Source organism: Squalius cephalus, assembly GCF_949319135.1.
Source record: "Squalius cephalus genome assembly, chromosome: 8".
Classification (NCBI taxonomy): Eukaryota; Metazoa; Chordata; class Actinopteri; order Cypriniformes; family Leuciscidae; genus Squalius; species Squalius cephalus.
Window position 1 is genome coordinate 15,760,650 of NC_137129.1, and position 20,245 is coordinate 15,780,894.

Genomic DNA, 20,245 nt, shown 5'->3' on the forward strand with positions numbered 1-20,245 from the left:
TTTTCACTTTTTTTGAGAAAAAGTTAGATAGGCCTTAAACTTGCTAACACAATTTAGCTAGCAAGACAAAATTAATTTGTCCTGATTGCTCTTAAATGTTAAGTGCTTTTTATGGTATAGCTGCATAAGGTGATTGTTTTTAATGTAAAAATAATTGCAAATTGTACACATAATTAACACAAATATTTTCTATTTAATTTGGTAAAGTTCAGGGCCAGAGCAGAGGTTCTCAGACAGGGAACCGAAGCCCACAAAGGGGCAGCAGGATGACTTATAATTTAAAATGTATTTTATATATAATAAAATGTTAATTACAATGCTAAATGTCATATCTTTTTCTATAGAACAGTCAAGAATCACCCATATCAGGTGAAAGAACTTTTGTACAATAGCCATGTCCTTACTCCACAACCTGAAGATTACCTAGACCTCTATACTAATTTTAAGATATATATAAAAAAGCATCTCTGTGACCTACTTCGGAAATTAATGTTAAGGCATACAGTAACTTGAAAAATATGAGACAGGGTGCACTCTCTATGACATGAAAATAACTAAAAATAGACATAATTGTAATGGTACATACACTACTTGAGATACCAACAGAACTGTAGAATAAGAGTTCTGCTCATTAAAAGGATCCCAACATCCCATTCATTTATACATATCCCAATAAAAAAAAAAAGCCACTTCTCAGATCTTTGCTCATATTAAATTTCTCATCAGCAATGCAGATTTGTCCTTTTTTGTGTAGTTATACTCACTGTCTGGCACTCATCTTCCTCTTTCATTCCAGCTCTCCCATCTCTTGTTCTATCCAACAATCACACACAGCGCCTGAAAAATGCAGTGTTACAATACTGAATCTAACCCTTCAGTCTTGTTCATAAAGACAAACTTAAAACATGGTTTTGGCATCCCAAATATTCTGTGGACAAATGAATACACACACATTTTAATGATTTTTATTTGAGCAAGCATTTTGTCAATTTAAGATAACATCACATTGCTGGTTCTGCCAGTTCTCACCTCCCTTATAAGAATATGGCATAGCCAGGCTTTAAAAGAAATAAAACAAGGCAGGAATGCTTTACGGCTGTTTACTCCCTAAACTGTGGATTTTTTTTTAAACCCCCAACATAATTTTTGTCTGTTTTTCCTTTTTTATTCATTTTTTAAATACCTTAACTAGGCCTAGAATGCTTGTCTCTAGACCTGGCTCTTTCTAGTTTCTTTTTTAAATATGGTTTTAGATGTTTTGCGATGTTTTCTGTGTTTTAGGTTCTTTTCCGACGTTTACTTTTTCCCCTCTCTGTGAAGATTCAAGGTGGCACACCCCTGTAAAACACAGACATCATGACCTCATTTCTCCAACAGACTGAACATTTGATGTGAGTGGAGAAAAACACAGACAATAACAAAAGGAATGTTACCTTGGCTTAAACGCTTGGCACGCCAGTAGAGTTGGTCACGGTTTTTTGAGCGGCTTCTTTAGCCTGGTGAGCCTGAAGTACGGCCACCGCCTCGTCAACCTGTCAAACAAAACATTTATGCATTCAAACACTTCATTCCATACAGTTTCCATACAAAAACAACTATTCAGAAACCCTCCAACCTTGGAGCGCAGAGACTCCGGAGACTCCAGCATGTGGAGAAGCTCAGAGTTATCGATTTCCAGCAGCATTCCAGTGATCTTGCCAGCCAGGCTGGGATGCATATTCTGGATAAGTGGGAAGAGACGCTCACCTGCGAGAGGAAAATTAAGCATTAACCTCCTTTTATAGTGTGGTGGGAGGAACAAATAATCAGACAACTTCACGATCTTTACCCAGCATCTGCTTCTGTTCCTGTGGAGGAGCAGCGGCGAGCATGGAGGCTGTCAGCGGTTCCTGTCCTTGCACATGTACAGCAGGCTAACCAAGAGAGTCAATCAGAAGATTAAACTCAAAAATCGCATCTTTCAGATGTGAGGGGATACATGTTGCGCAGAGTCTTACCTGCTGCATAGTAACCTGAGGCTGTGTGTTCATGTGCTGAGGGTTGCGGACACTGGGTGCATATTTGTACTGAGGCACGCCGCGAACTTGAGGGGCAGAAGCTGCAGCCGCTGCAGTGGAGGGCCGTGGACCCATAGTCTGAGCAGCTGAGAGAGCAGTGAAATTAAATGGGTTTAATTCAATTCATCTCAACTTATGTCTACTTAAAAGAGTGCACATTTATGAAACTTAAAAAAAACTGAAATGGATATATGAATGTATATACAGTGCTATGCATAAGTTTAGACACCCATGCTAAAGTTGACTAAAAAGAGGAATAAAAAATCATCTTTTGGAAATTGAACTTAATGCCTTAATTAAAAAAAATAGGAAAAATCCAACCTTTAAGGACACCAATTTTGGCATGGAGTACTTTCCATAAGATCATCTCTCAATGCAAATCAAACCAGCTATTAGGCTAACTGAAATAAAACCATGCCAATCTCTAGGTATGGTGAAGGCAATGTGATGATGTGGGGCTATTTTAATTCCAAAGGCCGAGGGAACTTTATCAGGATGCATAGTATCCTGGATCCACGAAGTAACTGGCCTTTAAAAATAAAAATCTGCCTGCCTCTATGGGAATTTAACATAGGGGTGTCCAAACTTATGCACCCTGTATTTTAAGGAAGAACATTTATTTATTTACGATACATTATTCATTCACAAAGAAAATTGGTGTCCTTAAAGGTTGGATTTTTCCTAATTTTTTTAATTAAGGCATTAAGTTCAATTTCCAAAAGATGATTTTTTATTCCTCTTTTTAGTCAACTTTAGCATGGGTGTCTAAACTTATGCATAGCACTGTATATATATATATATATATATGTATAGATATATGAATTTTTATATGTAAAATATATGGCAATACTTTACAATAAGGTTCATTAGTTAACATTAGTTAACTACATTATTTAACATGAACTAATAATGAACTGCACGTATACAGCATTTATTAATCTTTGTTAATGTCTTTGTTACTAATACTTTATTAAAATCTTGTTAACATTAGTTAATGCACTGTGAACTAACATGAACTAACAATGAACAGCTGTATTTTTATTAACTAACGTTAACAAAGATTAACAAATACAATAACAAACGTCTAGGTTATGACTGTAACCTCTGTTCCCTAAGAACAGGGAATGAGACACTGCGTCGTTTGGCACTCAGGCGTGACAGGTGTCTGAAATCACAATCAAATCACGGCAATCCTATTGACCGGCGACAGCCCATGAATCATTAACGTGCGACCTGGGAGTATATAAGGGCACCTTGCAAACATGATAATCACCTTTTCGTCTGAAGGGGCTGTTTGGTAGGCAGGCCCCGAGGCATGGCGAAAAGACGCAGTGTCTCGTTACCTGTTCTTAGGGAACAGAGGTTACAGTCGTAACCTAGACATTCCCTTTTGAAAGGGAACTCACACTGCGTTGATTGACGCTAAGGGAAACGATATACCAACGCAACCATGCTTAGGGGAGTGCATACCCATTGGCAGTGACAACTGTCAAAACCAGCAAATTCAAATGAAATGCCAGAACCACTCACCCTCAGGTCATACTGGGCTGTCAGTGACGGCATTCCCTACGGTCATAGGCCAATCTATACGTTCCACAGGAAAACCTACATAAACATTGTTTAATGAAAGGCCTACCTAGGCCTGCTCAAGGGCCTAGGACCACAGCTTCAAATTTAGAAGGGGTCCCTTCTAGGGAATGTGGCTAGGGAACCCGAAGGAGCCCCAGCCAATCACAATTCAGGGGAACATACCCGAAATGCCACCAGGAAGGCCTGACCTGGTGTCACTTACATTGGACACTTCAGTCTGGCCAACTTCCTGTCTGTCCAAAGACAGAGCCTCTGGACACTTGCCTTTAGGTAAGGCATCCAACCCGAGGGACTGCGAAGCTGACAGTGAACCACTCAACCCAGATCTCAGAGACGGGCTACATGACGGAGAACATGATTCTGCATAGTGCTTACAACCCTTGCTAGCGAGGGGATCCACGATCCACGGATCTACCCAGCATTTGTGTTTCAAAACACTGAGGAGGCCTGAAAAGGCCTAAGGGCTGATCTAACTGGGAGGCCTCACGAGAGGCCTACTACCGTCTGACCAGACTCAGGAGGCTGAGTACTCATAGTGACCCTCAGTGAGGGTTTGATGGTAGGCAAACCAGGCAGTAGGCTAGATAAAATAGGTTCTGGGAGGGAACCAGTAGCAGAAAAAATTATCACTAGTCATGCTAGGGCACAAGCTCGCCTTCAGAAGCTGCCTGCTAAGGCCAGCTGAACTGATTGCCAGCGGCCACTAGCTGCCAGAACCCAGCGTCGCTGGCAGACCAGTTACAAGGAGGCCTGGTGAGGCCTACTACTTGATAACCAGAGGGCTGGCTACCTAGTACCCATATTTGGGAACTCACCTTTAGGGAGGCCTAGTGAGGCCTACTACCTGGCAGCCAGTAAAGCTAGCTGTGAGAGAGGCCTGATGAGGCCTACTACCTAAACTGATTATTGCTATGAACCCTGATTCCGGGTGTCAGTCCCAGGGCGGCCTGCTAAGTCCTGCCAGTCTTGGGGCACAGTCTTGGAGCGGCCTATTAAAGCCAGTCAACAGAAAGTTTTTTTTAGGTAAGAAACTGACTGCCATGGCCGTAAGGTTGGGGAACAAGCTACATGGTGGCCTGATAAGGCCAACCGCCTGACAGTGGTCAATACTATTCGACTGATCATAATCGGGGCTAGCCTCCAGAGAGGCCCACTGAAGCCAATTGTCTGATTGGCCAGCGAATTAACTGTCGAGCATCAGATGATGGGGCTAAGGGTCAGGGAGGCCTTGCTAAGGTCAACACCTGACCATCAACACCACTGTTTGTCAGTCAGATTCATACTGCCGATCGACACTGGCTCTCTGGCCCTGTCTACGGTCCTTGGACCCGTGATGGGCCAGGCCTTCCCGTCTGTTTGGGCGTGGATACGTATCTCAGTGGTAGACATGGTCCTAAATGCAGCTGAGCGCGCCTTCGCCTCTCTGAACTTTCCAACCACCGCCTCCACAGAGGTGCAGAAACGCTCAGGGGGCAAAACCGGAGAATCGAGGAGAAAGCCTTTCTCTTTCTCCCCAATGTCGGCCAGGTTCAACCACAGATGTCTCCCCGTGGCCACTATCACCGCCATCGACCGGCCAAATAGCGGCAGCAGTCTGTTTGGTGGCCCGGAGAGCTAGATCTGTGGTGTGGCGCAGCTCAGTAACCGCCTCAGGGGCCCTACCCCCTGGTCGAGATCCCCCAGCAGATCGGCCTGGTATACCTGCAACACCGCCATGGTGTGCTAGGCAGCACCGGCCTGACCCGCTGGCGTGTATGCTCTGCCATTCAAACTGGCAGGGTTGGAGCTCTCAGAGTCGATGTCCGCTCTCCTATCGCCTCAACATCAGCGAGACTAGCCCGCGGATGTTGGTGGATACAGGCAGAATATGGATTCTTCCATGTCCTCTCGATCTCAGTATGGAGATCGGGAAGAAATGGAAGGCTCACCTGAGCTGGTGGTTTATGACCGGGGAGAATCCACTCTTATCGCGACATTGCGGCCAAGAGTTTGCACCGAGTTTTGTCCGTCTGACTTGAATTCAACCAAAAACCTTAGATTTAGGCATTTTTGATTAGGGTTAGATCTAATGCAAAACTCAGTTCCTGGAGCTTAGCTTCAACCCTAATTAAATGGACCTGATCCAGCCAATCAAGTAAAACTATCAGGCAATGACTTTGCAGGCAGCGTGGCATGAAGGTACGTCATGAAGCTGATTTCGGACAGGCTTCAGAGACAGTGTAATGGTTTAATGATCTACAACAAAATAAAGTGAGCTTTGGTGATAACCAAGCAAATTACTACAATAGTAATTTCTCGCTAGAAATAACATCAAAAGTGGAAAAAGTTGGTCAAAAACGTACATTTACACACTCCCAACTCTCAGATAGGGTTGGGGCCGATGGCTGACAGACATCACGGTGTTGAGCCAGCATTGTGATCGCCTGCCCGCAAAAAAACATCTTAACCCTTTCACGCGCAAGTTTAAAAATATTCTAATTCATCCCCCAGAGTGAGTTTTTTTTAAGGCAACCGTTATTTTAGAACATTTCCCATGATTGTTTCCATGGCGACGCATCATGCTTGTCACGTGACTCACCACAGCCAATATAGCACTGTGTGACAGATGTATCGCTTTTATTTCGTTTTTCCTTTTTTATTCAAAATATTCACAAACTTGCTTACCATGTCATCAACTATCTTATATTCTGATTCTCAAATATGTGCAAAGCGAGTGCATTTTGTCGTTTAAAAAGCTTTATAAATGATCTTGATCTGTAACGTGAGATGGGCGCCGCCGTGTTTGTTTGTGCCACAGTCCTGTCAGTCGGATTTACAGCACATGAATTCATCAGTTTCTCTCGAAATACATGCAAGTAAGTGGCTGGTGAACTGGGAGAAGAATAGAGTAAACTATATAGTTACATACACTGTGTATCTGATATGAATAAAATACGTTGTCAAATTATATTTGAATGGATTGTTATTGCTGCTTCCATATCCACCAGTGTGTATTTTACAAACTATAAATGTATTGTTCTGCTAGTACTTATGTATATTTAAATGTCTGAAACCTAAAACAAACATTATGTGGTTGAAAATACTAATTGTAATATATGACAAGCGCTGAGTGCGTCCATCTCTGGCTCAGCACCAGCTATAGCGGGAAAGTACAGTTTGAATCTGGCAGTTATGTCACGTCACTGTACATTCTAGGTCTGCTCAGCATCGCTCCTTAGTGGTCAGCTGATGCACATAGTGCCAAAATCGAAATTGCTGATGAGATGAAGACGAAAATATCTAGTGGAAAATGAGAATATTACGTTTTTAACATTCTTTAGACTCACCAACACGCTGAGTTGACATCATGCGGGGCACCTGTGATGCAGGACGCATGGTGCTGAAAGTCTGAGGTCTGGGGGCAGATGGGCGCATTGTGCCTGGCATGTTTTGGAAGTCTGTAGAAAATGTTGAATGTCCATTAGTATGAATCAATATTTCATGGATTAGTGACATGTTGATTCATTTATTACTGCAGGATTCTGGGATAAGAAGTCGACTTACGCTGAGGACGGACACCCTGTGTGGCCCAGCGGGGACTAGGTCTGAGCTGTGCGAGCTGACTGGTAGGGTAATATGCAGCTCTGTTCTGGGCCTGTGATACAAGAAAATTATTAATGGAGTAGAAATAAGTAGTAATACTAATCTAAGCAACATGACAACCAACTAAGTGACTGTGTTTACCTGCGGAATGGCAGCCATGAAGTATCCTGATGGAGGTGCAGGTTGGTAGGGGTTGATAACTGGGTTTGGCACTGCACGGACACTGGCCATCCTCTGCATGTACTGGTTGGTGAGATGGGCCTGCCGTTCCTCTTTGCGCTGTGCAAGAGCCACATATAATGGCTTAGTGGCCACAATACGGCCATTCATCTCAGTCACTGCTTTAGTGGCTTCCTCAGGAGAAGAGAAACAGACAAAACCAAAGCCTTTACTGCGACCACCGTCCATCATGACCTGGGACAGAAGAGGGAGAAGACTTCAATTTTTGCCCAAAAGGCAACATACAACTTAAATGTTAACATGAAATGGCATTTGCAACCCATTTTACTTAAGTAATGTAACTTTTTCAGAATGAAACACCATTTTTTAAGACCTCCATTGTGTGCATTTAGATATCATAGAATATGCATGTTCTGTAACACACACACACACACACACACACACACACACACACACACAACTAGGACAGTGATGACCAGTGATGGCTCAAAATCATACCTTAGCACTGGTGATTGTTCCAAAGGGAGCAAACTCTTTACGAAGACGCTCATCATCAATACCATCATCCAAGTTCTTAACATAGAGATTGACACCCTGTAAAGAGAGCAAATGACGATGAAGATTTAACAATGCACTAGATTTAATAAACTATTACAAGGTCCGTACAGATATTTAAGAGTGAAATTCAAGCACTTTCAAGCAGTGGCAGTGGTGCTTTTCAAGGGTTCAGTGAATAATTAATTGTACATCAGCCTATATTGCAAAACAGCTGAGAACCAAACTACAGTAGGATTAACTGCTATATAAATGGGAGACTATAGCAAATATACATTTCCATTTGCTCCAACAGCAACAGGAAAAGCGTTTCCAACGATTTTTACCTTTCCAAAGAAGTAAAAAATCAACAACACAGAGCAAACAAATATGAAGAAAGTTATCACTAATTTCTAGAGGTGTGAATCTTCACTTCCCTCACGGTTCGATTACGATTCAGACTTAAGTTTTGTTTGATGTTTGCTACATTCAGGAAGTGTACTTTCTTGGAGAAGATCAAACAAAAAGGGAGTTCATGTATCTGACTGCTTGTATTCATTGACAAAAATGTAGCCATGTACAATAATATAGAATATTAAGGATGCAACACATCGCAATATCGAATCGAAGACATGATAATTGTAATCAAATTGAATCATGAGACCAGTGAAGATTCACACCCCTAATAATAAGACTATATTTCCAATAAAAAATCAGCCTATATTAGGAATCATTTCAAGTATTAATAAAAACTATGTTTCAGTGTCTCCTTTTTGCACTATGCAGACATAGACATTCCATACATCTCTTTCAGCAGCTCTCATTTATATGGTCTCATGAAGAGCTCGGACTTGCTTTGAACCGTTGATGAAGACAGGATACCCGAATGCAATTTCCAGGTGCCAATCTATCGTAAAGGTTATTTTTCTTTTTCTCGAGTCATTCTTCTATTTCTTAAAGGTTATTTTTCTTTTTTTAGAGATATTCTAAGAAAAAAAATCGAACATTTTTAAGGATGATATTCAAAATGCAAAGACATTTCAAATCTTAAAACATAACTGTTAAAATCAAACATTTTCCAAACTTTCAAAACTCTGTATGAACCCTGTAAATACAATTAAGCAAACCAAATGCAGTTACACAGCCTAATTTAGGTCCATAAATAAGAAACTATTGTACATAGCCACTTATGTCCCCAGTATCCACTATAAAAGAACATGGCCCATGGACTAAAAAGTCACTGTTGCAGCCATTTTGGCCAGTGCGGTCCACTGAAAAGGAAACACAGAATTTGACATGGCTGCAGAAGTCAGTTCAACTTTACTGACCTGGTAGCGAGTCATACGGTCTTGCTTCATCTGCTCAAATTTGCGCTTGAGCTCAGTTTGGCGCTCCACTTTTTTCTGAGCGCGACCCACATAGATGAGCTTTCCGTTCAGTTCTTTGCCATTCATCTCATCCACAGCCTGTTCCAAGAGATCAAAACCGTTTTTTGGTACCCGTTCATCCTATGGTTACATTTACTCCAGGAAGTCAAGTACGTTAGTTTGACCACATTTAAAGCTGAACTGACCCTCTGCGCATCCTCGTGCCTCTCAAAACTCACAAATCCAAAGCCTCTGGACTTCCCATTTTCATCAGTCATGACACGGATGCTCATAGAATTACCTTACCAAATCAGAAAAAATGTTTTTGAAATGTATAAACCAAGAGAGAAATTGTAGTTTTAGTGGTTTTGTATAGTTTAAAAAAAATTACCATATTTGCTGAAGACGTCCTTGAGCTTGTCATCATCCATATCTTCCCCAAAATTTTTAATGTACACATTGGTAAATTCTTTGGCTCTTGCACCGAGCTCAGCCTCCCTCTCCTTGCGAGATTTGAAGCGCCCTACAAACCTGATGGCAAAGAGGAGCGATCAATACGAGGTTGTAGTTAATCTCAACAGTTATTTCAAGGGGCTGAGAAATGGAACTTAAAATTCATCTACACATTTAGCATCCTTTTCAACAATATACAATATACACCGATCAGGCATAACATTATGTCCACCTTTCTAATATTGCGTTGGTCCCTCTTTTGCTACCAAAACAGCCCTGACCCGTCGAGGCATGGACTCCACTAGACCCCTGAAGGTGTGCTGTGGTGTCTGGCACCAAGTTGTTAGCAGCAGATCCTTTAAGTCTGTTAAGTTGCAAGGTGGGGCCTCCACGGATCGGACTTGGTGGTACGTGACAAAGTAACATCTACATGGATGGCAGGACCCCAGGGGTCCCAGCAGAACATTGCCCAAAGCATCACACTGCCTCTGCCGGCTTGCCTTCTTCCCATTGTGCGTCCTGGTGCCATGTGTCCCCCAGGTAAGCGACGCACACACAACTGGCCATCCACGTGATGTAAAAGAAAACGTGATTCATCAAATCAGGCCTCCTTCTTCCATTGCTCCATGGTCCAGTTCTGATGGTTGGCGATTTCAGTGGTGGACAGGGGTCAGCATGGGCACACTGACTGGTCTGCGGCTATGCAGCCCCTTACCATTTTTCCTGCTTCTAACACATCAACTTTAAGGGCAAAATGTTCACTTGCTGCCTTATATATGCCACCCACTAACAGGTGTCATGATGAAGAGATAATCAGTGTTATTCACTTCACCTGTCAGTGGTCATAATGTTATGCCTGATCGGTGTATATCTTCGTAATTAGGGATGGGCACTACTATTCAAGTACTCGAAAGTGACAGGGACAATAAATCGTGAAAATGATCATGTGACTGGTTCTGGTATTATGGGCGGTACCTTAAGGTCTGATTAGTTAGCGTTGGGACAGCATGCCATCCAAAACGAAGAACAGTTATTAGAAAATACAGTTAAATGCAGCAGCAAACTTTCATATACATGACATTATAATGAGAACACTATTGTAACACTAGTGTTGTGAATTCTTTGTGCTTAAGCGCATGTTACAGAAAAAGCGCACAGTCGGGAGTTATGCATTCTGACTAGACAATAACTTAGTTCAGGTTCATGTAATTTTGTGAATAAATATAAAAGCTGTACTGTGTTATCTCATATACATTTGTTTGAGTTTATTAACCCACTAGGAAAGTGCTTCGGTTTGTCGGTGTTCATTCATTGTTCAGCTTCAGCTCACACAGCTCAAACCGCTTGGGGATGTAGGCATATTCGGATGCAACCAGATTTTATATGTCTGTGATAATGCACCAATACTCTAAAGCAATTTTTGCAATGCAAATTAATAGACAATCTAAAATATAATCTAAAATTAACATTTTTCAGAATGTTGCTTAATTTTATATCACCAGCAAATAATATTTTAGGTAAGCCTTTTTATAATGTCATTTACTTACATGTTACTACATGTACTTACTATAGTAATACTGTAGATTATGCATAATTACAAGTAACTAATCCCTAACCGCAACTCTATAGTAAGTTCATGTAGATAATTAAAGGACAAGTTCGGTATTTTACACTTAAAGCCCTGTTTACAGATCGTTTCTGATGAAATAGAACGGTTAAGATTAAAATTTGGACACATGCTGCTGTCCCGAGAATTTTAGGTTTCTTTCGCTTCCCCCCCCACCTCTAGAATGGCTGCATATGTGCACTCGAACACTCCTTCCTAAAACGCATTAAACTTTCGTTTACAAAGACGATGTGAAACTCACCGAGTGGTCAGGGGTGTTCACTGATATATACACAAAAATCGCTGCAAAAGATGCTTTCGTAGTTTTATAGTAGTTTTTGTCCAACTCCATTGACTTGTATTGGATGTGCTGTGAGGTACTGTATTACTCCGCCGCCGGAAACTGGACTGGAGTGTCTATTATTCAAGCTCTCAACGGAAGAATGTACGGGTGTGAGGCGTTTTGAAAAATAGGTTCACAGTTTTACAACGAATGGTAAAACACCTGTTGGAAAGCATCTTTTGCAGCGATTTTTGTGTGAGCATATCAGTGGACACCCCTGACCACTCGGTGAGTTTCACGTCTTTGTAAACGAAAGTTTAATGCGTTTTAGGAAGGATTGTTCCAGTGCACATATGCAGCCATTCTGGAGGTGGGGGGGAAAGCGAAAGAAACCTAAAATTCTCGGGACAGCAGCATGTGTCCAAATTTTAATCTTAACCGTTCTATTTCATCAGAAACTATCTGTAAACAGGGCTTTAAGTGTAAAATACCGAACTTGTCCTTTAATATTACTCAGTACTTATTTGAATAAGTACAATGTAACTGTAACTGTAACCATATTTTATATTGGCAAAAATATATTGTAAAAATTCTTTCATGGCACTTGGTCCAATCCTTCCACACACACTTCAAATCCAAGTCAAGTCTGCTAATCAATCAAGTCACTTTCCACATTAGTTGGCAGGTTCCTTTAGCAATTTTCCTTCACCCTAATGCTTAAGTTTGGGAAAACACCAAAATCTCACTTACACTTTTCTGTCATTCAGCAACATGCCGTTCATTTTCTCAATGGCTCTTTCAGCAGCCTCCTGGGTCTCAAAGTGCACAAAGCCGTAGCCCTTTGAGCCATTCTCATCACAAACCACCTTAAGAAAGGATATCAGGCATAAAATCATGCACCCACTGACCAACAGAAGCATGAGTCATGCACAAAAATTATAACATTCACATAATCAAATCACTGCAAAGCACTTTCAAGAGCATGTATGTGCCTTACCTTGCATGACAGGATGTTGCCAAACGCAGAGAAGGTGTCATAAAGGGCTTTGTTATCAATAGACTTATCCAAGTTTTTAATGAAGATGTTTCCAACACCGCTTTTCCTCAGAGAGGGGTCACGCTGAGACCACATGATGCGGACAGGTCTACCCTTGATGACGTCAAAGTTCATTGTGTCTAAAGCCCGTTCAGCTGGAAGCGAAAACAATTATTAATCCACTAAATCAAAATGAATTTCTTCTCTTGCACTCAGCCAGAAATCTCCACTTCAGTAGCATTTAGTGATGGGTCCATCATGAATCTTTAATATGACTCAGGAATAACAAGTTGTCTCAGATTCGTTCAATTTGCGATGACCACGCATGCGCAAAACCCTATGGGCTGAACCTCTCGAGAGTTCACCTCTCGAATCTTCGGGTTCTAGTCGTTCGTTCATCATGTGATTGCCCCATAGGCTAAGGCAATGCAGTCTGTACCGGAAACAGAAATGATCAGTTCACCTATTGAGTCTTTGGATTTGAGTCGTTTGTTCATCATGTGACAGCCACAAGGCTAAGGCAGGGGGTTTCAAACCTATTGAATGTGGTAATAAAAGAGTTGGAAAATGCTTTAAACTTTATCCGTATGATGGGGGAAACAAGTTGTTAAAGCAAAGATACTTGTTTACAGTGGATTCAAATTTTTAGAAAAGCATATAATGCAAAGAAAATCCCATATTATTGACTTGTCTCTTACTATTTTTGGATCCGCTGTAATTTTTTTCTTTTTCTAATGATACATCCCCTTGTTATATGATTATTGTGAAATTTTTATTGCACATGTATTTTGATAATTAAATGGCCTTGTTATTCCACTATAATAAAACATACAGTCAATAATACTAATGCATTTGTTGTAAGATGCTGAGCCGGGAAGTGGTCACGTGAAAAAAGAACGAACGACTCGAACTCGAAGACTCGGTAGGCGAACTAATCATTTCTGTTTCCAGGACAGACTGCATTGCCTAAAGCAAATGTGGCTGTCACGTGATGAACGAATGACTTGAACCAGAAGACTCGAGAGGTGAATTTATAATTTCTGTTTGGGGTGCAGACTGCATAGCTTCAGCCTATCAGGATGTTACGTGACCGAAAAGAACGAACGACTCGACCTGAAGACACGGGAGGTGAGGTAAACTAACAGACTGCATAGCCTGAAGACACAGATAAGCAATGAATTAATAATTTCGGTTTTCTCATAATTAGGCCTTGGCAGCATTATAGTTTTTTCTTAATCGTATTGTGATCAATGTTTGCTTAAAGGTGACATATTATGCCCATTTTCACATGATGTAATATAAATCTCTGATGTCCTCAGAATGTGTATGTGAGGTTTCAGCTCAAAATACCACCCAGATTTTTTATTATAGCTTGTCAAAGTTGCCCCTTCTTGGGCGTGAGGGTAAACGCTCCATTTTTGTGTGTGTCCCTTTAAATGCAGACGTCCCTTCGGACGACGGACGATCCTTTACACGAGCTTCGGATACTGGAACAACATAGCAGCCGAAATTCTCTCAGGCAAAATGTCAATATACCCAGTAGCGGAGTGCAGCCTTACATGTTAGAACCAGAGTCAGACGCTGATGGAGAGACTCAAGAAGAGGCTGCAACTGTTAGACTGTACATGGACATTTCTGAATGGTTAGTGGATACATGTATGTAACTTAGTTGTTGTGGAGTTACGTTTATTCATCTCATCGACTAGCATGTACCGTCATGTTAATCTATAAACTGCTGTATAGCTGCTCGTGTGGGAACTGTATTAGGATGCCCACAGAGACAGAAAATATTTGCTGCATGGAGATAGAGCAGGTATGGTTTAGTTTACGGTTATAATGTGGGACTGCTGCTTCTCACTCAGGGCGGGATCTAGTGCAGATCGTCACCCGTCGTGGGCGGGGCTTCCCTACTCTTACATAGGAGTAATTTGAAACCGCTTGCTCTGAGAGATTGATAATGATTTATGGGGATTATAAAAAAAAGTATTGGGAGGATTTTTACCATTATAGGCTGGTTATTTACACACACTGTGGACACATCTGTGTTCAAACACCTTATAAAAGTGAATCTAGCATAATAGGTCCCCTTTAAGTAGATGTGGTGGGGAATTTGGCGATTAACATTATACTCAGTAACACTTTATTTTACAGTGTCCTTGTAACATATGTTACATGTACTTCCCATAGTAATAACAGTAAATTATACATAATTACATGCAACTAAACCTCAACCAAATCCTAATCCTACCCTAACCCTATAGTAAGTACATGTTGTTAATTATTATTACTCAGTACTTAAATGTATAATTACACTGTAACAATGACACCTTAACATAAAGTGTAAACTTATGAAATTAACTAAATGACTTAAAAAAAAAAAAGGTTTGTTCATTTTGCTGAACGAGATTCAAAGATCCGAGTCAGTAAAATTATCCGAACTTCCCATCACTACATTCAGCAAACTTTCCAGTTTTATTCCTATTTATATTCTGAAAGTTTTTACAGAGGGGTGTGTTCATATATCATTTGCCTGACTTGTATGACATTTCAATAATAAGATGTTTTTTTTTTTTTTATTCTGATTTATGGGTTGATAAAATAGATATCCAAAATCCCTTCTGTAAAAAAACCCACACTCCAATGGCAACAAAATGAAAAATGTTGAACCTGGTTTTATCCAATATTCTGATTCCTGTTCTGGAAATGTGAACGTGAAATAAAATCGTCAAAATGTACTTTTGATTAATCAATTGGGGAAGTATATGGTCATATCTACTATTTAACGTTCACCTGTCTGTGGTGTCTTGCCTTAGATTTACAATAGTTATCAAAATTGACAAAAAACGAGGGAATATTTTTGTCTCAAATAAAACTCTCTCTAAAAAAAAAAAGAAAAACCCACAATAAAAATATCAATCTGAATAACTAGACTAATTTGGCCTAGAATAAAAGTGAAAAATGCATTACATGGACATTGCTTAGTCCCTACATTTTGAAGTTTTCCTGATAACCACATTAAATTTTGCCCTTTTGAGCAAACAGGCATAATCAATGCGTTCGATACACTTTCCTGACAATCGAGACAGTTGATGGGATTTTATCTTTGCTGCACACTCTGCCCCACCCACGCCCTAAATATGACAATCATGCAAGTCACTGCTGTCAAGCAACATCACGCGGCGGTATATGCATGCGTGCATCCCTCATCTTAAACCCTTTATAATCAACCGACAACACACAGATTCATAAAATATGGTGCTGCATATGGTCACTACTAACAAGATTCTCAATGAATATGCATTATATTGATGAAACCCTGCCTTTATTTTTCAATGTGTCATTAGCGTAAAAGGCATCTTTTACACAGTTACGCCACACTCACCGTCTGCAGGCTGCTGGAAGTTGACATAGGCATAGCCGAGCGACCTGCGGGTGATCATGTCCCTGCACACGCGGATGGAGAGGATGGCACCGGCCGGGCTAAACTTCTCGTAGAGCATGGCTTCAGTCACGTCCTGGTGCAGGTCCCCAACATACAGCGAGGCCATGGGGTAACTAGGAGCGCTGGGGTTCATTTTCTCTTCGGTCGCAGTTGTGAACTTGCAGAAATTTACGTGTTTCGCGGCACCAGCGCGTGAGCTCAACTACGTCAGAATACAGTTAGCTGTCAAGCTATTCTAAACACGCCAATTTTTACTATTTAAAATCGTCGACTAAAAGATTATTTCTGGAACGATTTAAGCGTTTGGTTCTTCGTTTAAAATGACAAATAATAAGGGCAACAAAAATGTTAAAACGCGAAAAAAAAATCCAATGCAACGAATCAAGCAAACCGCTAGGCCGAGCTCACTGACTGTCGTTATCTTTTCAGGGTTGTTGCGATGTTTCAAGGCCTCCGGCTTCCACTTCACCAATTTTTATTTATTAAAAAAAGAAAGAAAAAAGAAAGAAAAAAAGGAGGATTTTTTGGGGTTTTTAAAAGTTTTTAATTTTTTTTGTATTTTTTTTATTTTTTATATAATGTGTGCCGAGGCAAGCTCCGGAGCACACACGCACTCACACAGCACTGACAGCCGGGGGTTTCGGGAGGAATGGGACGGACTGAGCCGTCACATATATACCCGCGGGTACGTCATCCACCGTGCACGCGCATGAGAAAAACGCAACAGTCGCTCACCGGTTTGGATGATGTCAGAGCCCGTAGATAATGTCTAATAAGCTTTATGAACGAAGAATAGTTGACTTCTGTGACAATGACGAATGTGTTAAAGGGAAAAATAAATGATTGAATTTCATTTTTTACAGTTTTTAATGAGTTAATGTAGAATTTGAAAATGAATTCGTTAAATATTTATAGTTTATTATTTAGATATTAAATTGTGTTAATACGGTTAATACTATGCATTAACGACCAAAGGAAGCATTGAGATTTTTGTCATAAAAAAAAGTCATACAAATTTCCACCACAGTGTTTCATTGTCACATTTGCCTCCGTTGTCTTGCAAAGACTAATTCCATAGCTAACATTTTATGTATCCTATTATACACAATTAAATAACATTTCCATTCTATTTGCATCGTTTGAAAAACTTACTGGTTGACCGGAAATGAAACCATTAAAATGACACTGTTTCTGCATGGTAAACAAGTAGCCTACTGTAACTTTAAAAAAAAAAAAAAGAAAGAAAAAAAGATAAGGGACAAATTTGTTGTATTTGTGATTTTGAAAGAATTATACATAATAAATATTAAAATAGTTTATTTGATTCTTAATTTATTTTTTATTATTTTTTAGGTTAACATTGAAAGTTAGTTACGTTAGTCTGTTTGTTAAATGACAATATAAGCTGGGACATAAAATTGCCAAATCAAAGAAATGCTCACTTAACAAAAAGTAATTTAACAATAACTGATTGCACTTCAACCCCAATAATGATTATTTTAACATTTGAAAATAATAGTGATTCTTTTAACATTTGATTACTTGCTTAACTGTGCCAGTAAATAAAAGGCAACACTGATCAAAGACTATATTGCCTCTCCCTTCAGCATCCTGTCCTATTTGATCAAAGCAATTATTTATCACCACTATATTAATTGCTTTGATCAAATAGGACAGGATGCTGAAGGGAGAGGCAATATAGTCTTTGATCAGTGTTGCCTTTTATTTACTTGCACAGTCTGTTTACTCGTTTAGTTATCAGTCATAGTTCATGAGTAAGTTCTACTGTAACAGGATTGATTAACAGCCTGTAGAATAGATGACTGTGCTGAAGATCACCAATAGGGGGAGTAACAGACCTTGAAGAACTACTGACAGTGCAGATATCCGCAGTGCTGAGCTGCACTGCTTTGATCTGATCTGGATTTTCTACTGAGACATTCTGTTTTTAATTATAACACCACATGAACAAATGTCTATGCTGGATGTTGGTAGTAAAGATGTGTCTGTCTGTCTGTTATCAAGTGAGTGAGTGTCCGCGTAAGCCACACATGCAGTTATTGGTAGCATTTCCCCCCCCCCCACAACATTGTATCCCGCACACTTCATTGTATATTTACAAACTGATTTTAATTATATATTTAATCATTTCATGAACAATGTTGTTGTTTATATCCTTCCATATTGCCCTAACTGAACCTGAATTGTGTTCTTTGTCCTTTTAAATATGGTGAGCTGCTTTTGTAAATGCTGCTAAAAACGACTTTCACATTTACAAAGGCTCTGGTGGTGCTCATATCAAAGTTTCCTTCTGAAGTGTTTAATAATCCACATGTACTGTCTCGCATGACAGTGTGCTTTGTCATTACTCAGAGAAGTTTCTGTCTCCCATCCCTTCCTGCTGATTACTCATTCCTTTTCCAAATAAATACTGTTGTTCAATGCAGTCTGTCCATCTCCATGGCAACACGGGCCCATCCCACAGCCGTAGCCCGAGGCGCTTCACTGACACACCCAAACTGAGAGGAATCTTTTCAAGCAGCTGTCCAGACATACAGGGACACTAGAGTTCATTTCATTGGATGGACAAGCAGATATCTATCTATATATATATATATATATATATATATATATATAAAAATGTTAAAATTCCCTGATTTTCTAGATTTATTTTATATTATCCATCCATCTGGTCTGGCCACAGGCGGGGGACACCCTGACCAGTCCATCATAGGGCTCTCACACTCACTGACACCTACTGATAATTCACCTATGCTGCAGGTTTTTGGATGGTGGTGAAAACTGGAGCACCCAGAGATTTATATCACATCATATACATCTGCAAAACCAGTGTTCCCACACATTTTGCTCAGTAAATTATTTGGACTACTGGATCAGGTTTTTTTTTTTAAATTTCTGCGACCACCAAATTGTGCATTCCCTAATAATTTTGATGACTTACTAAGATTTTATTGAACTAAAGTTTTCAAGGTGTTGCCAAAGTGTATAATATAACGTAACATATTTAATAAATAATAAAACCTGGAAATATGGAATTTTATAAATTGTAATTTCCAATTGATAAAACTCTGATATTTCCATATGAATAATAATATTATTAATTATATTACGTTACATTAAACACCCTGCCACACATTTTCCATCCATCTGTCCTCTGCAGGGTCACTGGAGCCTATCCCAGCATGTCTGGCCACAGGCGGGGGACATTACTTTACAGACTTCTGGATAATGATTTTTAAAAATAAAATAAAAAATAATTCCAGTTTCAAAAAGGAATTTCTAGCCACCGAAATTCACTAATGTTCATGACTTGTAAAGATTTTATTAATCTACATACATATTAAAACTGCCCATATCGATCCAGGTTTTCCACAAGCGGGAAGCGGGATGGCATTTAAAGTAATCACTGTGTGCTCAGCACTGACCTGAACAACAAATCAACATGTGCTCATGACTAGAGCACACTGGTGAGTTCAGGTCATGTAAGTTAGTCAGCATTTGCCAGAGTCACCTGTCCTGAAAGTCACCTCTCTCGTCCACTGAATCTGGTGCAGGACTCGAAGGCCTTTACAAACTCAAATGACTGCAGCTTCCACAGAGATTATATGACCCATTTCCTGCTCTGAATGTAAATCAGGTCTTAGAAGACATTAGATAACCACTTGACCACTAACACCACTCAAAGCCAAAGAATAGGTTTTCTATTAAAGCAAGCGTCTCAGATTAAAAGTTAAAAGAAATATTTTACTGACCGTCATGTTGTTCCAAACTTACTTTCTTCTGTGGAGTTAATCCAACTTGTGCACTTGTGTATTCCAAGTCTCCTGTAGTCAATGTTTTTTGTTTTTTTTTGACATGCTCTGCAGAAGCTTTGACACCCTCATTTCCTATTCCTTTTTGTTGTGCGAGAAAAAACAAGACGGCAGATTCTGCCAAAAATTCTGCCAGATTCTCCTTTTATGTTCCAGGAAAGTTGTGGAACGACATGAGGTAGAGAAAATTATGCAGATTTTCAATTTTGGGTAAGTATCCCCGCATCCCCCCCTTGAAAATCCTTTTTAATTGTATTGTGTCCCAGAAACAAACCCCATTTC

General features: G+C 40.0%; 1 protein-coding gene across 1 annotated transcript; it reads right to left on the minus strand.

The window, feature by feature from the left end:
• Nucleotides 1-951: 951 nt before the first annotated feature.
• On the minus strand, nucleotides 952-16,847 carry pabpc1b (poly A binding protein, cytoplasmic 1 b). Its single transcript, XM_079878936.1, has 15 exons — nucleotides 16,071-16,847; nucleotides 12,650-12,843; nucleotides 12,403-12,518; nucleotides 9,702-9,841; nucleotides 9,517-9,611; nucleotides 9,272-9,409; nucleotides 7,908-8,003; nucleotides 7,371-7,643; nucleotides 7,191-7,281; nucleotides 6,974-7,084; nucleotides 1,998-2,143; nucleotides 1,829-1,913; nucleotides 1,616-1,746; nucleotides 1,434-1,532; nucleotides 952-1,338 (listed from the first exon to the last, which is right to left on the minus strand). The coding sequence occupies exons 1-14, from the start codon at nucleotides 16,261-16,263 to the stop codon at nucleotides 1,440-1,442; spliced, it is 1,902 nt and encodes a 633-aa protein (XP_079735062.1). The 5' UTR covers nucleotides 16,264-16,847; the 3' UTR covers nucleotides 952-1,338; nucleotides 1,434-1,439.
• Between the last annotated feature and the right edge of the window lie 3,398 nt (nucleotides 16,848-20,245).